Source organism: Lissotriton vulgaris, chromosome 1_1, assembly GCF_964263255.1.
Source record: "Lissotriton vulgaris chromosome 1_1, aLisVul1.2, whole genome shotgun sequence".
Taxonomy (NCBI): domain Eukaryota; kingdom Metazoa; phylum Chordata; class Amphibia; order Caudata; family Salamandridae; genus Lissotriton; species Lissotriton vulgaris.
The window spans coordinates 1181458755-1181480903 of NC_141685.1; the positions used below are offsets into that span (position 1 = coordinate 1181458755).

The window sequence follows — 22149 nt, forward strand, 5'->3', positions numbered from 1 at the left end:
GGCGGCGCCAGAGGTCGTGGAGATCCAGGTCCTCCAATTGGGATTAGCCCACCTGTGAAATCTCCCCCGTCTGCGGGTACCTCTGCGTTGATCTGTCTAAAGACGAGTCGAAGACCATGTTCAGGTCTCCTCCTATGATAATGTGCCTATCTGAGGTGGCTGTAATATCTACTAAGGCCGAGTTGAAAAATCGCTCTTGATGTTCGTTGGGGCTGTATATCGACCCAATGGTAAACACCAGACCTCCTGACTTAACTCTATACACTAAGAGTCTCCCTTTTTGTTCTGCAAATTTATGTAAAACTTCCCCTTTAAATGTTCGGGACACTAGGATTGCCCCCCCGGCTGTCTTGGTAGTGTTGGAGGAGAAAAACTGTGTTGGGAATCTGTGAGATCGCATCCTATGGCAATCACGGGCCAATAAGTGGGTCTCTTGCAAGAGACAGATATCTGCCTGTGTGTTTTCCAGCAGGGACTGGACCGCCCTCCTCTTGACTGGGTTATTCAACCCCTTCACATTAAGGGTGACGACCTTAAGGGCTGCCATTGGTGTAGGGACAAATGTAGCGCAAGCACTGAGTCATAGCCCCGGTGGGGCGGCACTGAGATATGTAGTGTGCAGGAGCTCTGTCAGGCCAGAGTAGATGCATCAAAAGCACTGGACGATCCCCACCCTTCCTCCCCCAACTCTCCCCGAACTTCCCCTGAACTTCCCCCTTCCCTGTCCTCCCCCCCTCCCCCACACTTCCTTCAACAACCCCTTCGCGCAAACAACCAGCCTCTTCCAACCCCCTCCCTTCTTCCCCTCCCGCACCCCCCTGAAACTCCAACAACCTTTAGTCCCAGTCATGTCCCAAGTGGACAAGTCTGTGGTGAATTACCTGAGTGGACGTCCGGCTACTTACTCCTCCCCACGGCCCCCCACCTCCCGGAACCCCAAACCTGCATTATCAGTAAGGCTGTGATGTTCTCCCCCCGGAGTGTTTCTATGCCGTCAACGCGACATCACAATTGGAAGCTGTGTCTCTGGCCACTTCGGAAACGGCGTTTGCCATGCTGGCTCTAATGGTGGGTGAGTCTGGTCTCAGGGGTGTAGCTGGGGCCCGTCTCCTCGACACTCTCTTCCGGCCGTCTCTAGGGCTTCGTCTCTGGCTTGGCGTAGCTGTATCTTCCTCCTCCGCGGTGATCCCCAGAACCTCGCATGTCTCCTGCAGCTATCGTAGTTGGTGCATCGTGCCATTCCACTTAAAAATAAGGCGGAAGGGGTGGCCCCAGGCATAGGGCGTTTCGTGCTCTCTCAAAAAATCGGTCGCTATCTTAAATGCTTTACGTTTCTGAAGGGTGATAGCGGACAAGTCCTGATACAGAGCAACAGAATGACCGCGAAAGGTGAAGGATTGTTGTTTTCGTGCCTCAGCCAAAATGCGCACCTTCAATGGGAAGTCTGGGAGAAAGGCCAAAATGTCCGGTGGTGGTGCCGACGCACGTCTCAGCGGTCCCAGTCTGTGCGCCCTGTCAATCCGGATGGGAAACTCCGCTGTTTCTCCCAAGATCTCCCTGAATAGGTCTCGTAAGTAACCGGCCACATCCGTGCCCTCTTCCTTAGATGGAATTCCCCGGACCCGAATGTTATTTCGTCGAGACCTGTTTTCAAGGTCCTCATTGTGTGTTTGGAGATCCAAATATTGGTCCCGTAGGCGCAACAACTCCTGCTGCAGCTGTACGATTTCATCGTCAAGCCGGTGGTTTGTGCTCTCCACAGTGGCCACCCGCTCACCCAGGCTGTCTACTTCTCTGCGCACTTCTCGCACCTCACCCGCTACTTCCTGCTTCAATGTTTGAAAATCGTCCCTGAGGGTGCTGAAGAGGGATTCCAGGAAGGACCTAGTGACCGGCAGCTCCCCTCCGCATGAGTTCTGCGACCCTCCGGCGGAGCTCGGTGACGGTTGTCCCCTGTCCCCTCTTTGCTGGGTCCTGATGAGCATCTCCGGGATAGTGCGATCCCCTTTCTTGCTACCCCTGTTGTTCGCCATCGTGGTATAGATGCGGGCCAGATCCCTTGCTCCACCTGTTCCACTACTTCAGGCTCTCCAGACGTCTTCCGGGATCTACCGAGAAATCCTCGCCAGGTACCACCGGTCTGCTCCGGAGACCCTCCGTCGGGGCCCTCCGCTGCGAGGCCGCAGCCGCGACCACAAGTTCTGCTGCTCTGCTCTTCTTCACTGCTGGGACCCGCTGGTCTCCCGGTGTGGCCGACACCGCCGGGCCCTCCGCCGCGTTGTAAGACTCTCGGGTAGGCGGGCTCGCTCCGCTCCGAAGAGCCTCCGTTAGAGGCCTTGCTGGTGGGCCGCAGCTGCGATCCCTGGTGCTGCAGTTCTGCCCGTTGTCTCTGCTGGGCCTTGTTAGCCACCGACTGCGGCCCGACACCTCCCGGGCATACAGGCAGATGTAAGCTTTTCGGGGCGTTTCCCTCTGTGGCTACTCCGGCACCGCCGTGCTCCGGTGTATTAGTCGCCGGCCGGTTAGTGTGGGCCAGTCCGCACTTCCTGAGCTTTCCAGGTCACACGGGACCCCCTCTGTATCTTCTTTCGTCTTTTAGCCTGGGGGGAGCTCCGGAGGGAGTTCAGCACCTAGGACCAGGGGCGGAACTCCGGGCTTTGTCTCCGTCGGCGTCGGGTCACCCCCAGCGAGTGTCCGGTCCGCTAGGCCGCAGCCGCGGCCTCAATTACCGCCCTGCAGCGACCCTTCCAGCGCGGGTCCACTCGCTGGGCCGCAAGCCGCCCTCTGGGCAGTCCGGGTGCTGCAGAGTCCTTCTCTCTCCTCCGTTATACATCGGGCCGAGGGTTAGCGCGGTGTGCAGCCGGCCGTGTCACCTTCTTCTGTTTCCCGGAGGTCGGCCTCTGTATCCTTTGTCTCCCGGTCCCGACCTCCGATGCCGCCTGGTAGGCTGTTCCGGGAGCACTCCGAGGCCAGTTCCCTTGCCAAAGTCTTCGCTCCGGGCTCCACTACCTGTCCCGGCGCTGTTGAACGCCAGCGGGGGGAGAAGAAGCTATATTTCAAGGCTTGGGCCTAGTCGGATCGGGAAACCGCGAGGAGAAGCGTCCTCTCACGCCGCCATCTTGGCCACGCCCCCATAAAGATACATTTAAAGCTTATTGTAAATGTTGCTCTCTTTGTTGCTTTTTAGACACCCATAAGCTAAAATATGCAAAGGGGAATATATTCCCATGTACCTTGCACACATCCTATGTTTTTGCAGTCACAACTATTGTTTAAAGCCGACGAACAAAAGAATTGAAAGGCATCATTGCTCAAGGGGAATAAAACTTAGGTTGTGGTTGAGATGCAGTCACAATTATTGTTTAAATCAGTCTAAGATAAATGAAAGGCTGCATTGTCCGAGGTGGAACAAAGGTAAATTTAAAACTGACATAAATGTTGCCCTCTTGGTCACTTTTTAGACACCTGTAAGTTAAAATATAGATGGGTAAAATGTTCCTGTAAACCTTGCACACATTTGGTGTTTTTGTAGTCACAACTATTGTTTAACCCCTTGGGCGCGGACCCGATTCTGCGCCTTTGCAACCCTTCTGAAGAGTGGGCGGGATCATGACGGCCTCCAGCCGTCATCAGCACACGCCCACCGTGTTGCATGACGGACGGGGGCCGTCATCAGCATGGAAGGGGTTAAAACTGTCTAACAAAAGAATCGAAAGGCAGCTTGGTTCAAGGTGGAATAAAGATAAATTTAAAGCTGAATGTAAATGTTGCCATCTTGGTCGCTTTTTGGCCACCCATAAGCTAAAATAAGCAAAGGGTAGTATTTTCCCATGTAACTTGCACACATCTTGTGTTTTGGCAGTAACAACTATTGTTTAAAGCTAACAAAAGAATTGAAGGGCAGCATTGTTCGAGGGGAATAAAACTTAGGGTGTGGTTGAGATGCAGTCGCAAATATGTTTTGAAGCTGCCTAACATAAATGAAAGGCATCATTATCTGAGGTAGAATAAAGGTAACTTTAAAGCTGAACATAAATGTTGCCCTCTTTGTGGCTTTTTAGACACCCAGCCATAAGCTGTAATAAATAAGGGTAACATTATCCTGTGTACCTTGCACACATCCTGTGTTTTTGCAGTGACAACTATTGTGTAAAGTTGGCTAACAAAAGAATTGTTTAATATGGAATAAAGGTAATTAAACGTGCATGGTCCATTTAATTTGACATAAGAAAATGTGCTTCCCATACTGCTTTCGCTCAATGTGCAAGGCTCCCTTGCAGTTACTCGTTATACACAAACACTCAGGCAAATTAAAATTGTTTAAAGCAAACACAGTAAGGATGTGGCTGATATGCAGTTGCACACAGTGGGGAAAGCTAGATAAAGAAGTCGCTACAGACAATGGGAGGGACCAGAGAACAGAGCCAGCTATAAAAGATGCACTCTGTAGAGTGGCTCAACAAAAAGAAAAAACAATAGCTCCCAAAAGCGCGAGCAGTGGAAGGACACAAGTACTTGGGCTATCATCTGGGGGAGGGCCACATGCAAGAAGAGGAAAGTACCAACAACAGACCTGAGTAGCAGGAAACAAGCAATGAAGATTGGCTTTGATGCCCACTAATGAATGGTAAATAATGGGAGGGCTCCAAGCCCACTAACAGTAAACAAAGTATCTCGAAGAGACAGTGCATATTCGGTGAACCCGAGACCTAAAAAGCGCCTGCACTATTTTGTAGGTGCATGCTTTGATGGTGCATATTCTTACAAAATTACGCAGGCAGCTCCATCAAAGTCTTTAAAAAAAATACTTTAACCACTCTGCGCTGCATAACTAAAATCATTGGGAAAGCCAAAAGGTTATAAAGGTGAGATCTTTTGGTTTTGTCATTGCTTGTTTTATATAACAGTGCAACCATGACAAACCTCTTGCCCTGGCACAATGAAGATAGTTTTTGTCATATGGGAGCTACCTTCGGGCTTCATTGGCTTGGCATATCATAAAAGGCTATAAATATTTATTGATCACTGTTAGAACTGGCTATTTCTGGTAGGCTAAGGCTGACGCCAAAGCCAGGCAGAAACCACCATTCTAGTCAGGGCAAGGGAGTCACACGCCAAGATAACCCCTGCTCACCCCCTGGTAGCTTGGCACGAGCAGTAAGGCTAAACTCGGAGGCAATGTGTAAAGCATTTGCGCCAGCACACAACAGCAACATACTAGGCACACCACAAAAGGAACTCCACACAAGGTTATATAAAAATAACTTCTGTTTTGTAAAAACACATCAGATAGAAGTCACACATGTACATTTTGCCAACTGGCACGGGCAATACTCACAAGGGATTATTTACAGGACAGGGCCACCTGGGCCACTGTCAGAATCAACACTTTTAGAAATAGCACTTCTAGAACTTAGAATAAGTATAGCACAAAATAACAGTTATTAATCACAACCAGTAACTACTGGTAACAGGTAGGTACCACCTATGCAACCCTAAACACCTTAGGAGAATGTCACGCAGGGAACCAGGACCTCACTAGGACCACCTGTACTAGAAAGAACAACCACCTAAGTATCACAATACAATTAGGGGTATAAGCAAGAACACATTACACATGATGCATAAAAACATTCAGAGGTGTACCGAAGGAAAAACACATGATGCATAAAACACATTCAGCGGTGTAATAACAAGGCACATAATGCGTCAAAACACATTCAGAGGTACCGGAGAAAACACATGATGCCTAAAACATTCAGAGGTGTAAGGAAGGAAAAACACATGATGCATAAACCAACACATTCAGAGGTGTAAAATCAAGGAAGACACATGATGCATAAAAACATTCAGAGGTGCCAGAACATAACTCAATAGCGCAAAAACACATGATGCATAAAAAACATTCAGGTGTAAGATCAAGGTGCATAATCATATTAAATGCATTACATTTCCTAGCACCACATCACCTTGCGCAAAACTCACATTAGGCAATTACCATCACATAGATAATCACATTGCGCCTAATTGAAATCACATATCAGCCCCCATCTAATAAAGGGACTAAAGAGCCCTGTGTCCAGAATGTCAGGGCGCGTCAGGGGTGCGCCACTGGCGCAAAACCTAAACGTTGCAGGTACCCACTACTTGCTGGGCACCTGGGAACCACACAAGACCTAAACGGTGCAGCTGCCCACTAATTGCTGGGCAGCTGTGAATCAAAACTGCGACAGGGTCCTCACTGACCCTTAGGCGCAAATTGCGCCCACTGCTGGAGCCACACAGGCTCTGACACCAAACACTGCGGCCAAACGTTGGAGCCACACAGGCTCTTAAACTATATATTCCCAGGGCCCTCTAGAAGAGGACAATGGCCCCCTAATCACGCTGGAGCCTCAGGGGCTCTGAAACAAAATATGCCCTCAGGGAGCCTCTCGGGGCTCTGACAAACATGCCCCCAGGGAGCCTCTCGGGCCCTAAAACAATTATGCCACTCGGTGGGGCGTTGGAGCCTCTCAGGCTCTGTACACCGTTGGAGCGGACCGCTGCCATCCGGGGCCGCTCTGACCGTCACTGAGCCCCCAGCCCTCCCGCACTCACCGGCTGCTTCTTGGCTCCCCCGGTGGCGGTCCGGGGCGGCGGGGCTCAGCCCAAGAGCTCCTGCTCCTCTCTCTGGGCTCTCCCGGCACTCGGGGAGCCAGGCGGACGGCGGCACTTCTCTGGTCACGGAGGAGCGCGGGGTCGGCTCTCGCGGCTCCTGCTTCCTCGCTCCTCTTCATCTCGGGGCTCCCTCTCGGTCACGGGAGCCCCACAGCAGCCGACGCCATCTTCTTCCCCGGTCTCCCTCTGAGCACGGGAGACCGGCAACACACGCAACGGCTTCCCCCAGGCAGGGGGAAGCGGAATACACGTCCTCCCGGCCCCGCCCACAACCAGGGGGCGGGCCGGACCTCTACTTCCGGTGGGCAGCGAATGGCTGCGCGGCAACTCTTCCGGGGGCCAGCCAATGGCAGCGCAGCCCTCCTGACGAGCCCACTGGCTCTGGTCGCGCTGCCGAGGCCACAGCGGCGATTTCTCTGGGGGGGTCACAAAAAACGGCAAAAGACACAATGCAATCTGGGGCAAATGCCGGGTAGGCACCGGCGCCGTGAATGAAAGAATCCCGCACAACACGCAGGGTGGGAACCTGCTATTCCCCTCGCAAAATGCGGGGCGGGGAAGTACGCACAATACAGCAAAAAGTGCTCCCAAGCGCTATGAAGAGATACAGCGCTTCCAGGTGCTTCAGGGAGGAAAACAGCGCTCCCAAGCGCTAGCAGGAAACAAAAGTCATGTGATGTCCTTCCAGGCACTTTAGGCTATAATAAGCCTTGGCAAAAGCAAGAGAAAGTTCCCAGAAGTGTGCAGCAGGGGACCACAGGCAAAGGTCCCCAGGGAAAATTCATCAGGTATCCAGGGGCTGGGCAGGGCCCAGGGATTCCCCTGGGCCCAAGCAGCAGCACGCCCCTGGCAGGATTCAAGTCCAAAAACAAGAACAAATTGTAAGGGGACACAGCCCCTTTTTATACTGTAAATTCCTTTGTCTAGCAGGGTGCAGGCAGTGTGAGAACCAGCTAGAACTGGTTATAGGGAATTCCTTTCACTGGCCAGGCTAGGGACATCAGACGCATCCCAGGGGGTGGAGCCAGCATTGTGTGGGGAAAACCCAGACGTTAATGTTAATGTTAATGTTATTGGGATTTATATACCGCTCGGCTGCCCCAGCCAAGGGGTGTCCCGGCGCTCCGAGTGAGGCTGAAGGCAGAAAAAGAAGAAAGCATCAGAGGGGAGAAGGGGAGATTACTGAAAGAGGTGGGTTTTGATGGCTTTCCAGAATGCCAGAAGGTCCTGTATGCCACGGATTGTTTCCGGTAGGCTGTTCCAAAGCTTGGCAGCGAGCAGGCTGAAGGATCAGCCGCCCATTCTGGCCAGTTTGGTACGGGGAATGACCACAAGATGTTGTCCTTCTGAACGAAGTGACCTCCTAGGAATATACTCCGCCAGGAGGGGGCGCAACATCGGGGGGGAGGCGGTTTTAAGGATTTTGAAGGGTAAGCAGAGTGCCTTAAACTGAATCCTTTTCCCCACCGGGAGCCAGTGCAGTTTTTTCAGGACTCCAGCCACCGAGGAGTGGCGGGGGAGACCTACCAGAGCCCCATTCAGGACCCTCAAACCAGACGGTCAATCCACAAGCAGGCCCAGGCTCACTTCTCCCCTCACATCAGCATGCTAAACACTCCATTCACCACCGGGGCAGACCCTCCCAGACTCTTGGAGCCAGGCTCACCAGCCAGCCTCAGCCAATCACACGCCAGACACAAATTACACAAATGTGCCAACTTCTAGAAGTGGCACTTCTATAATAGACACACTCATGCCGCATATATCATTACGCAGCATTCAGTCTCACGAGTTCGCACATACCAAACTCGACCCTGCACTCCCCACACATCAGGAACTACCATGGGCATACATATTCCCCATTCATTCCTATGGGAGGGCAGGTCACTCGCCACACATACAAAGAGCGCTCATGCACTTTACACTGTACCACAGTGAAAAAGTGGGCAGAGGCCTAAAATCACCAACACCAGGTCACAGAAACAGGCTAGGAAAAAGCAAAAAGTCTCGGGTGAACCTGCCAAAAGGGCTGGGTCCAACAATCACCCTTTCAGCCCATGCAGCGTTTTAGAAATGTACTATTTCACCCCATTCTTTTCAATGTTTTAATGTGGGAGGGCAACCTGCTAGAAGAGGTCTGGCTTACTAGCTTTGCTCACTTACTACAATTCAGGGCAAGTATTATGCCCCAGAACTTTGAAATATCAAGTCCGCACCATAATATAGGTGGTTCCCAAATTAGTCATGTGTAAGTTGTTATTCTAACAATGAAGTTATTATGGAACTTTAGTGATGTCAATTGTTGTGAGGTTAAGGTCATGTGATATGCCTTCTGGGCGAATAATCAGTGTCAAGGGTTATATGAGGAGCCTGACCTTAAAAGTTCAGGAATTAATGTCTGTATTCTTAAGCTTCCACTTTCCAGAAGTAATGATTGAGCTAGCAAACAAGATAACATTGTGACAAAAGGTTACGTTTCTAAAAGCTCTTACATGCAATGCACCTGTTTTTTTCCAGCTTCGAATCTGAAACCAGAGCCCCTGTCACCAGCGTCCTCCAGCTACTCCATCTCTTCACCTCTGCCTATGGACTCTGCTTCCACCACTCAGAATGTGCCTGTAAGAGTACCCTGTGCAGGGTTTGTTTTTAAATTATATTTGAATTAGGTAGATTGTATCGTTATGTGGCAAGTTGTTCTTCAAAAAATCAGCTTTATTCGATTTTACAAACTTGAAAATCATAAAAGCACAAATTAAAAAAAGATAATTTCATTTTGCTATAATTTCACATTTAAAAGCATCACAATTCTATAGGCAACATAAGTAAAACGGCGATTGGTAATTACATTGTGTTTCTAAATTTAATAACAGACTTTAAAAAACAGGAAACTGCCAATAAAATCAGTTGATTTTCTAAAAGCTGTAGCTACAAAAACGCTATTTTACTGTGTCTTAAGCCCATTTCCCTCAGAACTGGTTTTAAAAAGATTATCTTAGGTCGTGTATGAAATTTACAAAATAGAATACTGTGTAATGTTGTTTGAATAGGAAAATCATCACACGGGCATAAGGGTAGATTTCTAGACCAGTCATTAACCTTTGGAAACGTTATCAATCTGTGAAAAACCCCAAGATGAAAACTGGTTAGGAGCATCCGACAAAAACTTCCCTGAGTCTGAGTCAGATAAGGTTGTATGCCCCGACATGTTAACATTAGTTGGTTCTCCATAACAGTTTTTTTCCCTCTTTCTTTAAGCTAACGTTTATTTTCCAGGTGAGTCAGGCAAACCGCTTTCAGAGATTTTCTAGAGATTGTTTCCATTAACTCTGGCGCATCATAATATTCAGGGTGGCCAATGTCAGTCGCCATTTTTTTAATGTAACTGAGCTATGGCACTTTAGCCACCTTCTCCAATTTAAGGCAATCTTCAATTACATCACTATTAAAACCAGTCTCAGTTGATGCCCATACCTTATGCTAAAGTAAAAACCGATTTGAATTGATAATATCGGAAATGTAAAGGAGACCAATGTAGTGTAGTTCCTATATTCCCAATAGGCTCTGCGCATTGGAATAACATAAACAGCAGTGTAGACGTAGGACTGAGGTCAACTAGGTCTCTACTGACTATGTTAGACTTATTTAGTTTTGCCAGCTAGCTCAGAGGTCACTAGAAACTTTCTCGAATGTTCAGGAAAGGGTTACCTGGCCTGATTTAGACAAGAAGGGATTAGTTTCTGACAACCGCATAAACATAAAAAACACACAGAAGAGCAGACCAGGTCTATAAACGGCGTGTGACTGCAACAGCAACCGTGAGACACTGATGGTGAGTGTGAGAGACGAAGGACTGTGGAACAAAAAAAGGAAAGAAGACTATTGGTCACAAGAGACTAAAGAAAATTCCCATCAGACCACCCATGTGGTGGAGTTTGCGTCATGTGGGAATCACTAAACTTCCCATCCCAAGTGCGACCATATAGTGTCGAGGCGGGAAGGGCTGTTCAAGACCATAGTCTTATTGTGACATTCTAACGTAATGTCAGTGAAAAATGTGCAGTGCTCAAAAAAATGTGTAATGATAAAATTGATTACCAAGACTCCAAAGAACATTGCAACAGAAGTCTAAGTATCAAAGGTTAAAAGCACGCCAAGTAGTAAGACTACTTAATGGCGCTGTGCAGTACGGTCAACATGTTTCAGCTTTCAGAGCAATGTGCCCAGCTTTCTTCAGGACCTTAAATAAAAATCAGCTACTGCAACAACATATGATGTGTGTAAGTGAAGGTTGATAAAGATGTACTGATACAAAGTTACATATATACCAGGTGCTTGAATGTCCACTGGTGGAAAAAGTGTCTTCTTCCTATCAAGAGAAGAGGAACACAAAGACAATATGTCAAACAAAACTAAGTCTCACACATCCACCTATCGTGCACACACAGAAACCGTGCAGACACACCTACAGAAATCATTTGACATTCTGCATTTTGAAAAGCATACTAACTTCGTCACTTTAAGGAAATACCTCTCAGTGATACTCACCCAGCTTTGTGTGGGTGATGGCCTCACCTCACCCGGCAACCGCTCGGGAGTATGAGGCCCTGCTCTGTAGTGTAAAAAATAAAAGACACAGTAAGCACACCACTTTACTCTGCCTTACCCAATGGTTCTACACATATAACCCAACTGACGTGTGATAGTAAGCAAAATGTCACACCCAACACTGACCACTTCAAAAAAGTTTTTTTAAGAGTACATAGGAGTAGCACACTTAGTGAACCATGAAGACATTGGTTTAAGTGTGTGTCCCAAGGTGAATCCTATGAAAAATGATGCTATATACCCTGAACTAAGACACAGAGTATTTCCAGAAAAACACATTCACAAGAGTGTGCAATCTTAGCCCACACAGGTATGCACATGCAGGAGAGCTCAAGACCTATTGGGGACTCCAGTTCTTATGTCTGAGTGGATTACTCAGAAGCGCCCCTAAATAATAGTCTCAATCACCCATATTGATGGGCTCATAACCCATACAGGCATCTCATCAGGCGGAGTGCCCAATGCCTTATGCTAAAGTAAAAACCGATTTGAATTGATAATATCGGAAATGTAAAGGAGACCAATGTAGTGTAGTTCCTATATTCCCAATAGGCTCTGCGCATTGGAATGACATAAACAGCAGTGTAGACGTAGGACTGAGGTCAACTAGGTCTCTACTGACTATGTTAGACTTATTTAGTTTTGCCAGCTAGCTCAGAGGTCACTAGAAACTTTCTCGAATGTTCAGGAAAGGGTTACCTGGCCTGATTTAGACAAGAAGGGATTAGTTTCTGACAACCGCATAAACATGACAACTTTGCTCCCTCAGAATAAAGAGTGTATCTCTAGAGTCGTGTGAAAACAATAGACAACTATTTCACACAGTCAATCGTGCATGCTTAGTTCTACCAGAGTGCAGAGAAATAGAGAGACAGGCGTTTTCAATAAAAAGGTGTTATTTTATTGAGCAGTCTTCTTTCTCATGCAAGAGAAATGAATTGCCACTATTGCAATACTTATCATAAAGTAAAGTGCGTACAGTAAAAGTAGTATTATGAAATAATACTGTAAAAGCATGGATATGGTTTCTTAGCCATATGATACTTTAAAATGGATAAAATATATACATACAAAAAAACATTGACTTACGAACTCAACTGGTGCTTCTAAGATACGCCTACCCCAGTGTACCTGACCTAAGCCTAATACGTGGGAAGGAGTAAGTTGCAGTTTTAAGTTAAGTTAAGTTTTGCCAAGTATCGGAATCAAGAATTCTCTCTAAGGTTTTAATCAGTTCCGTACCTTGGTTATAGAATGAAGGAGGTCTTGTATCTCGCTTCTCAGGACTCGATCTCCCAGCAACCCGCGAGGGTAACTCGAGAACACCGGAGCTGGATTTTCTCGGCTGGAGAAAAAGACAGCGTCTCTCTCAGTGCGTCAAAGGGAGGGGTGGTTTCCTTTGGCTCTCCGCAACAGCTGGATTCTCGGGCAAGTAGAACGTCGCTCTGCTCCCAACCACCCTGTGTTTGCTTAAGGCAACGTTGGTATATTTATACCTGAAAGGTGCCGGGTTTGAAGTAAGGTTGGACATAAGACGTCACCAAGAACTAACAGTTCTTTCTGGACTCTAGGAGTTCTTGTGCATATCAAAACAAGAGCAGGGGTTTTCCCGGGCTGCTGGTGGCTTGATTTGTTTAAAGAACGCGTTGTGCTTTCTAGAAGTCTATGGGAGTAGCCTTGTCGTACTTGGACTGCATGGGCTATTACTAAATATGGATGCGATTCCTATGCCTTTATAAGGATATTATATGTTATAACCAGATAAGGGCATGAATCGGGAATATTGAGTTAGGGTCCTAGATAGAAATACAACACCCACTCCACGTATGAATGTCCATCATTACTAAATAATAAGCAATATAAACATATGACGATGCATGTGTGTTTTCCAACCCACCCAAAAATACATAAATTGCATTTGAAATGGTGTATGGTTTATACACGAAAATGAGTATTGGTACTGTACGCTCTTCAAGCAGTGTTATCATTCAGCTAAATGCATATATATCAGCTGAACCAATTGCGAGAATTACACATGAAATGGCTCTGTATACAGAAAAGAAGGTCGAGACCATTTCATTACATATTTATACAATAATGTACATGTGCTAGAGGCTGAGGTAAATATTGTCTTAACGTCTCTAAAAATAGAAGCTCTGTTCTCTAAGAATAGTTTTACTGTAAGCAGAGTACCATGTGCCAGAAAAAAGGGTAAATATTTTGGAAGAGAAAAATGATTTCGCTTTCAGGGGAAAAAATAGTTCCAAATGTTTTCAGTAGTGTTGTTTATCAAAAACTGAAGGCCAAATTCAGAGTTCAGGGAACGCTTTGTGCTCATTGTTTTTAAAAGTTATTCTCGTTGTTAGGAGAGAACATCATATCAGACAGACTCGCAAAAAATTGGTCTACAACATCAGGTGAAAGTTCGACCAAGTTTGAAAATACTGCAACTGTGCAGTTCTGTGCGTGATTGCTATCATCGATGTTTGGATCAGCAATGCTCACAGAGGGTTGTACCTGTGTGGTGCCGCTTTCCTCTCGTACTTCACCCCCACCTACTCGTAATGGTGAAGTCTCAACGAATGCCGTCATCAGAATAGGTAGCCGCTGGGGACAACACGTTGCATGAGTCGTTACTGGACAAAGCAAAGCGTCGATATCCATTGGTACTGCTGAAGGTAGTGTAAGACAGACGTCCAACACGCATTCTTCTCCGCATAGCAGACATCGAAGCACAGGTAAGATGCAATCTTGCCAGATTGGTCTGAATGAAAGAAACCAGGTTGTACTCAGATCTCTTAGCCGGGCCAATCCGAGGACCTTAGTGATACAGTCTCGGTATTGTATTGCTAGGATCGTTTCTTCCATCGTTGCTGGAGTCTTGTCTGTGGATTGGCTTGCCATATCGGAGCAGAAGGAACAAAAATAAAATTCCTGCCACAAGTCCCAAGATTAAGGGTAGGCCGCCAAAGACAGAATGGACGAAATTCGGGAAGATGCCCAGAACTGTTTCAAACGGTGCTAACAGTCCCGAAAAAACTGTCTTAAATACATGTGCGATGCCACTGGTATCAGACATGTTTAAGATTTGGCTTAACATTTCTACGAAATGTACGGGGCAATTTGTTGATAAAAGGGTATGTATCTCTGCTGCTGTCCTTGCAACTTGCAGATCATACGTTTCTTCGGATGAGGTCAGAGGCACAGTAGTTGTTAAAAGAATAGACTTCATTCTGCTTAAAGTATCAATTCGAATAGAAGAGATATTCACATAAGGCCATATTGCCGCCGCCATGTCTGGATTGCTGTTTGGATACAATACTTGCATACAGCAAACGACCCTGGAAGTAACAGTTACGAGATAGCATTCTCCTGGCACCATTCCACAACAGCTGTGGTCATTTATTAAAACGTAGCTACCGTTAGAAAGTGGTCTGAAAAATGGCTCTATCTGTGTTGCAGGAGTGCCTTGCAGATGACATGAAAGGTTATTTGAAGACCCTTCGCAGGCTACAAGCAAGTTAATACCTTGACACAGAAGTGTACCGCTTAGTGATTTTTTACAATTATTACCACTAAGGAATACCTCCTTCTTCCCTTCACGATAACATTTGTGTGTGTAAGGTAAATCCCAGGTTGATTTGATGTATCCTTTACCCAACCCTTCATAATGGCCTGCTGGTATATATTCCTGGCAATATTTAAACTGGAAAGTTGTTATCGGAATTGTAATTGTTCCGTGTATTATCCATTCAATGACAGGTCACTCTGACATTGTCAATGGTAATCTCTCAAGTTTTTCAATGCTCAGAATCGTATAATCTGCTCCATTTTGTGCCAAACTGATTTGTTTATCAGTAAGGTTAAAGAAAGAAAATAATGATGTTACATTGAATAGACGCCATGGCACGTAGCCTGAACGTAGGTTTTGCAGCGTCCAGCCAAACTGTACAATAGAACGCAATTGGGACTGACCATGTTGTAACATTAGTAAGTCTTGCTCTATTATATCAAAGGCAGATGACACAATACTGTCCAGTGAATATATTCTGGAAGACAGAGTCGTTAACCCATTGTCCACAACAGAAAGTGATTTTTCCAAATGTATACGATCAATTTATCGTATTTTTTCTGCTGTTTCAATTTGCATTACTTTCCAAGCTTCGTTGTATGCAGCGTATATACCTGCCGCTATGAAACGTTTTTGTCGCTGTTTGCGAGGTCCCATTATGAAATCTCGCAAGTCAGCACCGTCTTTAGGTAAAGTTAAGTGTTGCTTAATTTCAGCCAGTGTGGATTTCTGTAGCCACTCAAGGCATAATTTCCCTACACTGTATGTTGTAACTATCCCTGGATGTTGTCTCTGGGAATATCTTGGGTCTGGCCTGGTCATTGTTAACCCCTGTTTTTTGTTCAGGAATCTATCTTGACAGTTGTTTGTGTCTGTGGGCCAGATCAACCATTTTTTCCAATCAGGATTTGTTCTGTTTTGGTGAAAAATATGGGATACGTCTATTTCAACATCCGTTGTTCTATTACTATCAGGTATGAGCTTCGGAATAGACGGTTTATTTAAGTCTTTTATCTTAGATAAGCCAAGACAAGTAGTTTGTTGAATGGTATCATTCAGGAATATTATCTGTTCTGGGATCATGCAGGCTTTAAATAATGATTCTAGACCTTGTACCTGCCACTCTTTTGTACCCCAGATGGTTTTTGTTTCAATGTTGTTTTTCCAAAATTCAAAACCAAATGTAGACATTTTGTCATAAAAAATTTCAGAATAAATCAATTTAGTATTTGTCAACATTGTTTTCATTCCTGTCTTATTTAGCATTTTAAAATAAAATGTTTCTGGATCACTGTTGTTAAACCCTGAGAAGTGAGGAAATTTCTCATAAAATGTTTTCGAGCTGCCTTTTGGCGGAGTTGGACAATGTTACCATTGATTATTAGTAAAAACATTTCTAGGTTGTGCAGATTTATGCAAATAGTGATGACCATAGTGATTGTAACAGTATAATTCTTCATAATTTGATGAACCCTGTAAATAATCATGTTCTGTGAATTTAGCGAGATTACTAAATCTGACATCATATTATTTATATTTTCAAAGTCCCAATCATCAGAAAAAGAACTTGGTATCACAAAGTCACTTAAGGAAACCTTAAACTGGTATGGATACTTCAAGAGCTCAATCGGGCCATAAATATCATAGTCAGTTCTGTCCCATGCTATACCACCAGGTATTGGACTGGCTGTGATGTTCACTGATGATAGTTCTCTTTTCTCGATATGAGAGGATCTGTGAGACTTTAAGACCAAGTTGATGTTCTGACTTGCTGTGTCCATTGTACTATATTTTCCATCAATGGATCTACCTAAGCATAAAACCATGATGAGCCAAAGCAGGAGAAAAAGTACACCTAACACAGTCCAAAATTCAATCCATGGTGAAATCAGATATGTTTCTTTTAGTTGGTGTAAAAGCTCGGTCATTTTTTCTTTGAAAGTTTTTGTTGCTGGCTTGTCTCCATGGTCACTTGGATCATCGGAAAAGTCATCAAAGTTGATAAAATAGCCAGATGCTTTTCTGTCAATTGGTGGGATTGCTTCCGGATTTCCATTGATTTTTGCAAGTTCTTTTGTTACATTTGTACATTTTGATGCCACATCGTTATAGATTGGTGTTTCCTTACGAATTGTTGTGATTTGGGTTTCAAGAGGCACAAGTTCCATGGCTTTGTTGCATAGTCCCTTGTTATTTACTGCAGGTTTATCGAATGTGATTAGTCTTTCAGTTTGTACCTCTTGGATTGTAGCAAAGTTTGGTCTTCTGCTATTTCTTGGTGTTCCACTGGGCCTGCTATTTATTATCGGCCCCATGTTTGTGGTTTCACCAGATCGATGGAAACAATTCTGTTTTCCTTTTTACCAGCAAGTGGCGGTAGTACTACTGATCTTGTTCCACTGACAGCTAAGACATGTACTGCTTTTCTGTAAGAAGGCCCAAATTCCTTCTTCACCGCGATCTTTTCTCTGACCAGATCCCCAATCTTCGGAATCCAGACAGGTCTTGCTGGGACAGGTGGTTCTTCAGTGGTTGTTGGCTTAAACTTTATGTTACTTAGACTCTTTCTTGTTTCATTCAAGTCCTGTAAAACAGCCAAACGATCTTTGATATCAAAGGTTTTTTCTTCTACCACTGAAGTTTGACGATCCAGATCCTGGACAATCATTCTAGTTCCAAACAAAAGCTCATACGGACTGATACCTCCTAGAGAATTTCTTGGCATGTTATTAAGACTACGTTGGACACTTATTAAATGTTTGACCCACCCATCACCCGAACCAAATACCCTCGCCGTTATAGATTGCTTTATGTCATGGTTTTTTCTTTCCACTACCGCATTTCCCTCAGGATGGAAGAGAGAAGAGTACTGCAATGCAATTCCCATGCTGCTCATGGCCTCTTTGTAAGCTCGAGAGCTAAACGCAGGACCCTGATCAGAATGTAGCATGCCAATTGTGTATGTGCCAATAAAGACTCGCAAATCTTTTATAACAGTTCTGGCGTCAACCGAGCGCTGGGGTCTACATTTTTAGTGAATCTGGGCTTAATAATTATGGGGTTGCATTTCTCCGGCTGGATTTCTGCGTATAGATCGCCTGATGCTTTCTAATAAAGGTGTCCTGTCAATAGTCTGGTCCGGTTCACAACTGCGATCTCTGTTGCAGTCTGGACAATCCATTGCAAATTTGTAAATTTGCAAGCTTATCCCCGGCCACCCGTTTTCTGATTGTAATTCTATTAGAGATTTCAAGATCTCTTGGTGCCTTAGACCCAATCCCATGTGTGCGTCTTCAATCAAGAAAACTCTCCGGTTTGTGTTTGGAATTGCTCTATCCCCCACTCCAGGGATTTGAGCAAAAGGAACGGAGTTTGCATCAATTATGTATGTATTACTGAGTGGACAGTTGAGAGGTGTAAGAAGTTGGCCTGATATATGATGTTCCCAATTCTGGAATCACCTTGTATCAGTCCAAACAATCCCTTATGGTGTCTGGTTGTAAGTTAACCTTATAGACAAGCTATCCTAAGGGTAGCATGGACTAAGCAGCCTTAAAGGCTTAACTCAAGAGGTCGTGTTAAGCAAGCTGTTTTACCAATCACAATCCTGTAATATCAAATGAAAGGACACCACACAAGTTATGTATTATAAAAATATATGTCTTTATTACTAGAATAATCCTCTGTACTCTTTATGAGTGCAGAGGCACAAGCGTTTAAACAAAAGCACAGTTAAACATATAAAAGTTGCACAATTATGGATGAGGGCGGGTGGCCACTCAAACCATATACTAAAATAGTGGTATAAGAGCCACTAATCGAACAGTGGTTAGGCCTAGGGCCTAGGGAATCGCTGGGACCAATCGGGACTAGCAATGCTGAAGTCTGGAAAAGCCCGCAGGAATCGGGTGCAGCGCTTAAAGCACACACATGCACCAATGCATTGTCAATGGTGCGTAAAAGTTACAAAGTTACTGTTAAAGGAACCTTCCGACTGACCTAGAAGGACGAAACTTTAGACATATACACTAGAGGTGTGTACCAGTACAGGAGCACCGACGTTGCTGAGTTACCTCACCCACAGGAAGCAGGTGCACGGGTGCAAAGTAGTGTCGGGTTTCGTCACGCAGGTCGATGGTGCCTGAAGATGAAGATGCTGCAGGCGTCGAGAAGAGAAGTGTCCGTTGTGATTCAAGGGTGAATCGAAGAGGTAGATGACCTGAAAGCAGAGGGGACAGAGTCTGGGTCACTCAGCAGTGACCAGGGTGGAACCTGGCAATGTCGGGCGCAATCAGGTGGTTGTTGAGAAGCTTGTCTCCGCTGCCACGTGGACTCTGGGGCACCGAGGATGTCCAGTAGTGGATCACGAGCTGTCCCACGAAGGCTCTCGCTGTCGGCGGTGTCGGCTTCCGGATTGGAGCAAACAAACCTTGGCAAGCGCAACCCACGCAGGATTCGAAGATCGCTTAGTACTCGGACCAGGAAGGTCAGAGCGGGTGCTCCTTTTCAGGGGAGCGAGGGCCAGTCCAGAGCAACCGGACTGGCAGGTCAAATTCAAAGGTTCGTCAGTACTGGGGCCGCTAGCCAACGGGCAAGCGACCGGACCAACGCATTGAGCCAAAAAGTGCAGAAGGGCCCCACGCAGCACTGGGTGAGTGTAGAGGGGTGAGCTTCGGTGCAGGAGTGGCTCAGGGCTGGGGCTTCTCAAACCCCAATGCACAGCTTCGAGGGAGCTTTGGAAGCTGCACGGTCAGCGCCTCGTGGTCTTTCCAAGATGGCCTGCCCCACGCTTCAGGTCGCCTCCATGGGTCTCAGCTCTGCAGGGACTGTGGATCGGGCTGTTAGAAGGGAGGAACGCTGGGTCTTGTAGAACTCTGTCGCTCGAGTTCCGGCGGGAACTGCAACAAAGCAAACGTTGAGGTGCTGGATGGTGCCTGTTTGCACAGGGTGGTCACTCCTTGACCACAAGGGAGATTCTTCAGTCTTCTACGTCGAGTAGGATGTCGAAGGGTCCAGAGTTTTGTTTCATAAGTTTCAGTCAGGATAATCTGAGTGCATGGGCACTGCTCCCGCCTATATTCCAAACTGGAGGGCTGGATTACCTGCTAGGTCCCTCCTATGGGTGGGACCCAGGAAGGGGGTGGATACACCCCTTTTCCTTTGTCCAGGGTCGCGCTGGGACTGGGGCTGGTGTGCCCCAGAACCGGTTTGACCGGATTATGCAAGGGGAAGCCTTGTGCTCCCCAGGCAGTGTCTGCTTTCTTTCAAACCTCCCTGCTACAATCCACTATCTCCTGTCTGGGGTGGTGTGACACCTCCCCGCGACAGGAAACCCTTTGCCCAGGCCTCCTCTGCCAAGTTTCGGTCAGCAGCAGGAGGCCAGACTCGTGTCTGTGGCAGAAGCATCCATTTTGTGATGCTGAGGCCCTTTTAAAATCAACCGCGTTTTAGCAAAGTAACATGTCTTCTCCCTCTAGAGGGGTGGAATTCTATCCCCGTCGCCAGGACTAGCAAGGGGATAGTATTCCAAATCGTATGACACCTTACACGACATGTTTTGATAAAGCCAAACCAAAGTTATCATATAACCGCAATGGATTATAATGCACTTAAGAGTATATGGTTCCTTTATGGCACCATCCCTATGGAACAAACTCCCCCTAAACATACGTACAACTACTGAACTCATGAGTTTCCGCAAAAAATTGAAAACATGGCTCTTCAGGTAAAAATCCATATTCTGGCTCATCCACTTCTCTTCAGGACTGTCCGCATGCGCCATGAGACTCCCTCGGGATGTGATATGTTGCGCAATATAAATATCCAGACTAGACTAGACATGGCAATATCCCGGAACAGCTAAAGGAGTTGGTCCCGACAGCTGCAGACAGGCTCAGCTCATGCTAGAGCACCATCTCACATAAAACCAAGCACTCTGCCTCCAGGATTGTTAAGCCTGCCATAGTAGTGACTGATAGGTATATATGTGTCCAGATAGGTTTAGATATATGTATACTATATCTAAGCAAGGGGTGATTACACCACCTTGCCCCAGCTGAGTGATCAGCCAGTTGTGTCAATTTTCGATAGCCAGCCAGGGGTGGCAAAAGATATGCTGCAGCCCCTGGTAGGCCTTGGATGCACCTATGCCCTGGGCACCTACAGTGCTCTGTACAGGGGCTGACAAGGTGACCCAAGCCAATTTAGTTATGCACCTTGGGTACATGGAATCCATTTTAAAGAGAGAGCAGATAGCCTGGGGCCCTGATTAGCAGGGAATCAGGCCAACTAAGTCGAAAACCAGCTAAACACAAGGCAAAAAATCTGGGGTAACCATAGTCAGGTATACACCTTCCTACAAGAGGTAGTGCTGCATAATCGCCTTTTATGCGGCTTTTACCGCCAGCATGGTTTCCCCATCTATGTGTTTTTCTGAACGCTTTTTTGTGGCTACGGAAGCCGGTTGAACCGCTTCCGTTGTGGCTCTGTTAGCCAATGAATTCCCTGCAACGTGAACGCCATCAAGTTGATGACTCAGTGTATGTATCACGTGAGTCTTTTGTAGTTCTTTCTGCAAAAGAACTACTTGTTCCAAAAGCCTTTTATGCTTTATTGTGGCACCTGTGTCATCTTTGTAACCGTTTGTTTTGAATCCAGGTCTGCAAGCTCTTATTGTAAGACTGGACGCAGTAATGTGAATCGCACACTATCGGGAATTCGCGATCGGCATTTTCTAGCGCCATTTTTAAAGATCTTATTTCAGCTCGTAAAGCTGAACAGTTTCTGAGTGATTCAGTTTTGGTAATCATAGGTCTGAATTTACCAGAGCGCCAGCGACCATTAACAATCGCGCACGCTGCATTGTAGGATTTTTTATCTACATCGTAGTGTTGTGCGAATCTGTCCATATAGATTACGCAGATATATTGTTCGAGAGGCAGAATGTCGATTGGCAGAGGATATTCTTGTTCGTATTCTAGATCATCTAGTTTTTTCAGTTTCGGGTCAAAATAGTATTTCACGTCTTCTGTAGTAGGAGAGTTTTCCCATTGTATCCATTTTGGATCTAGTGCCACCGTTTTTAGATTGACTGGGCTTGTTAACGCCTCAAGGGCTGATTCTGCTGTATAAACAGTTATCCTTTTGCCTTGGGCTAGGGCTCTTTCTCTTTCTACAGCAGTTTGAACCGCTATCAGAATTTTTTTTCTGTCGAACTGAATTTCATTTCAGCTTGAGTGTATAAGTGGGATTTATAAGCTATAGGTACCGTTTCTCCCTCATTAGAGGTCAGGTATGTGAATCCGCATCTTCCT

General features: G+C 46.1%; 1 protein-coding gene across 2 annotated transcripts in view; it reads left to right on the forward strand.

Annotated features, from left to right (window-relative positions):
• Positions 1-22149, forward strand: part of ATF6 (activating transcription factor 6) — a 1839477-nt gene that overhangs the window by 421927 nt on the left and 1395401 nt on the right. For both annotated transcript variants that reach the window (XR_015309808.1, XM_086964422.1), the window contains exon 4: positions 9178-9278. Coding sequence is in view for 1 of the 2 variants with exons in the window: in XM_086964422.1 (XP_086820548.1) it covers positions 9178-9278 (101 nt within the window). In the remaining variant the exon portion in view is untranslated. The remainder of the gene's footprint in view (positions 1-9177; positions 9279-22149) is intronic.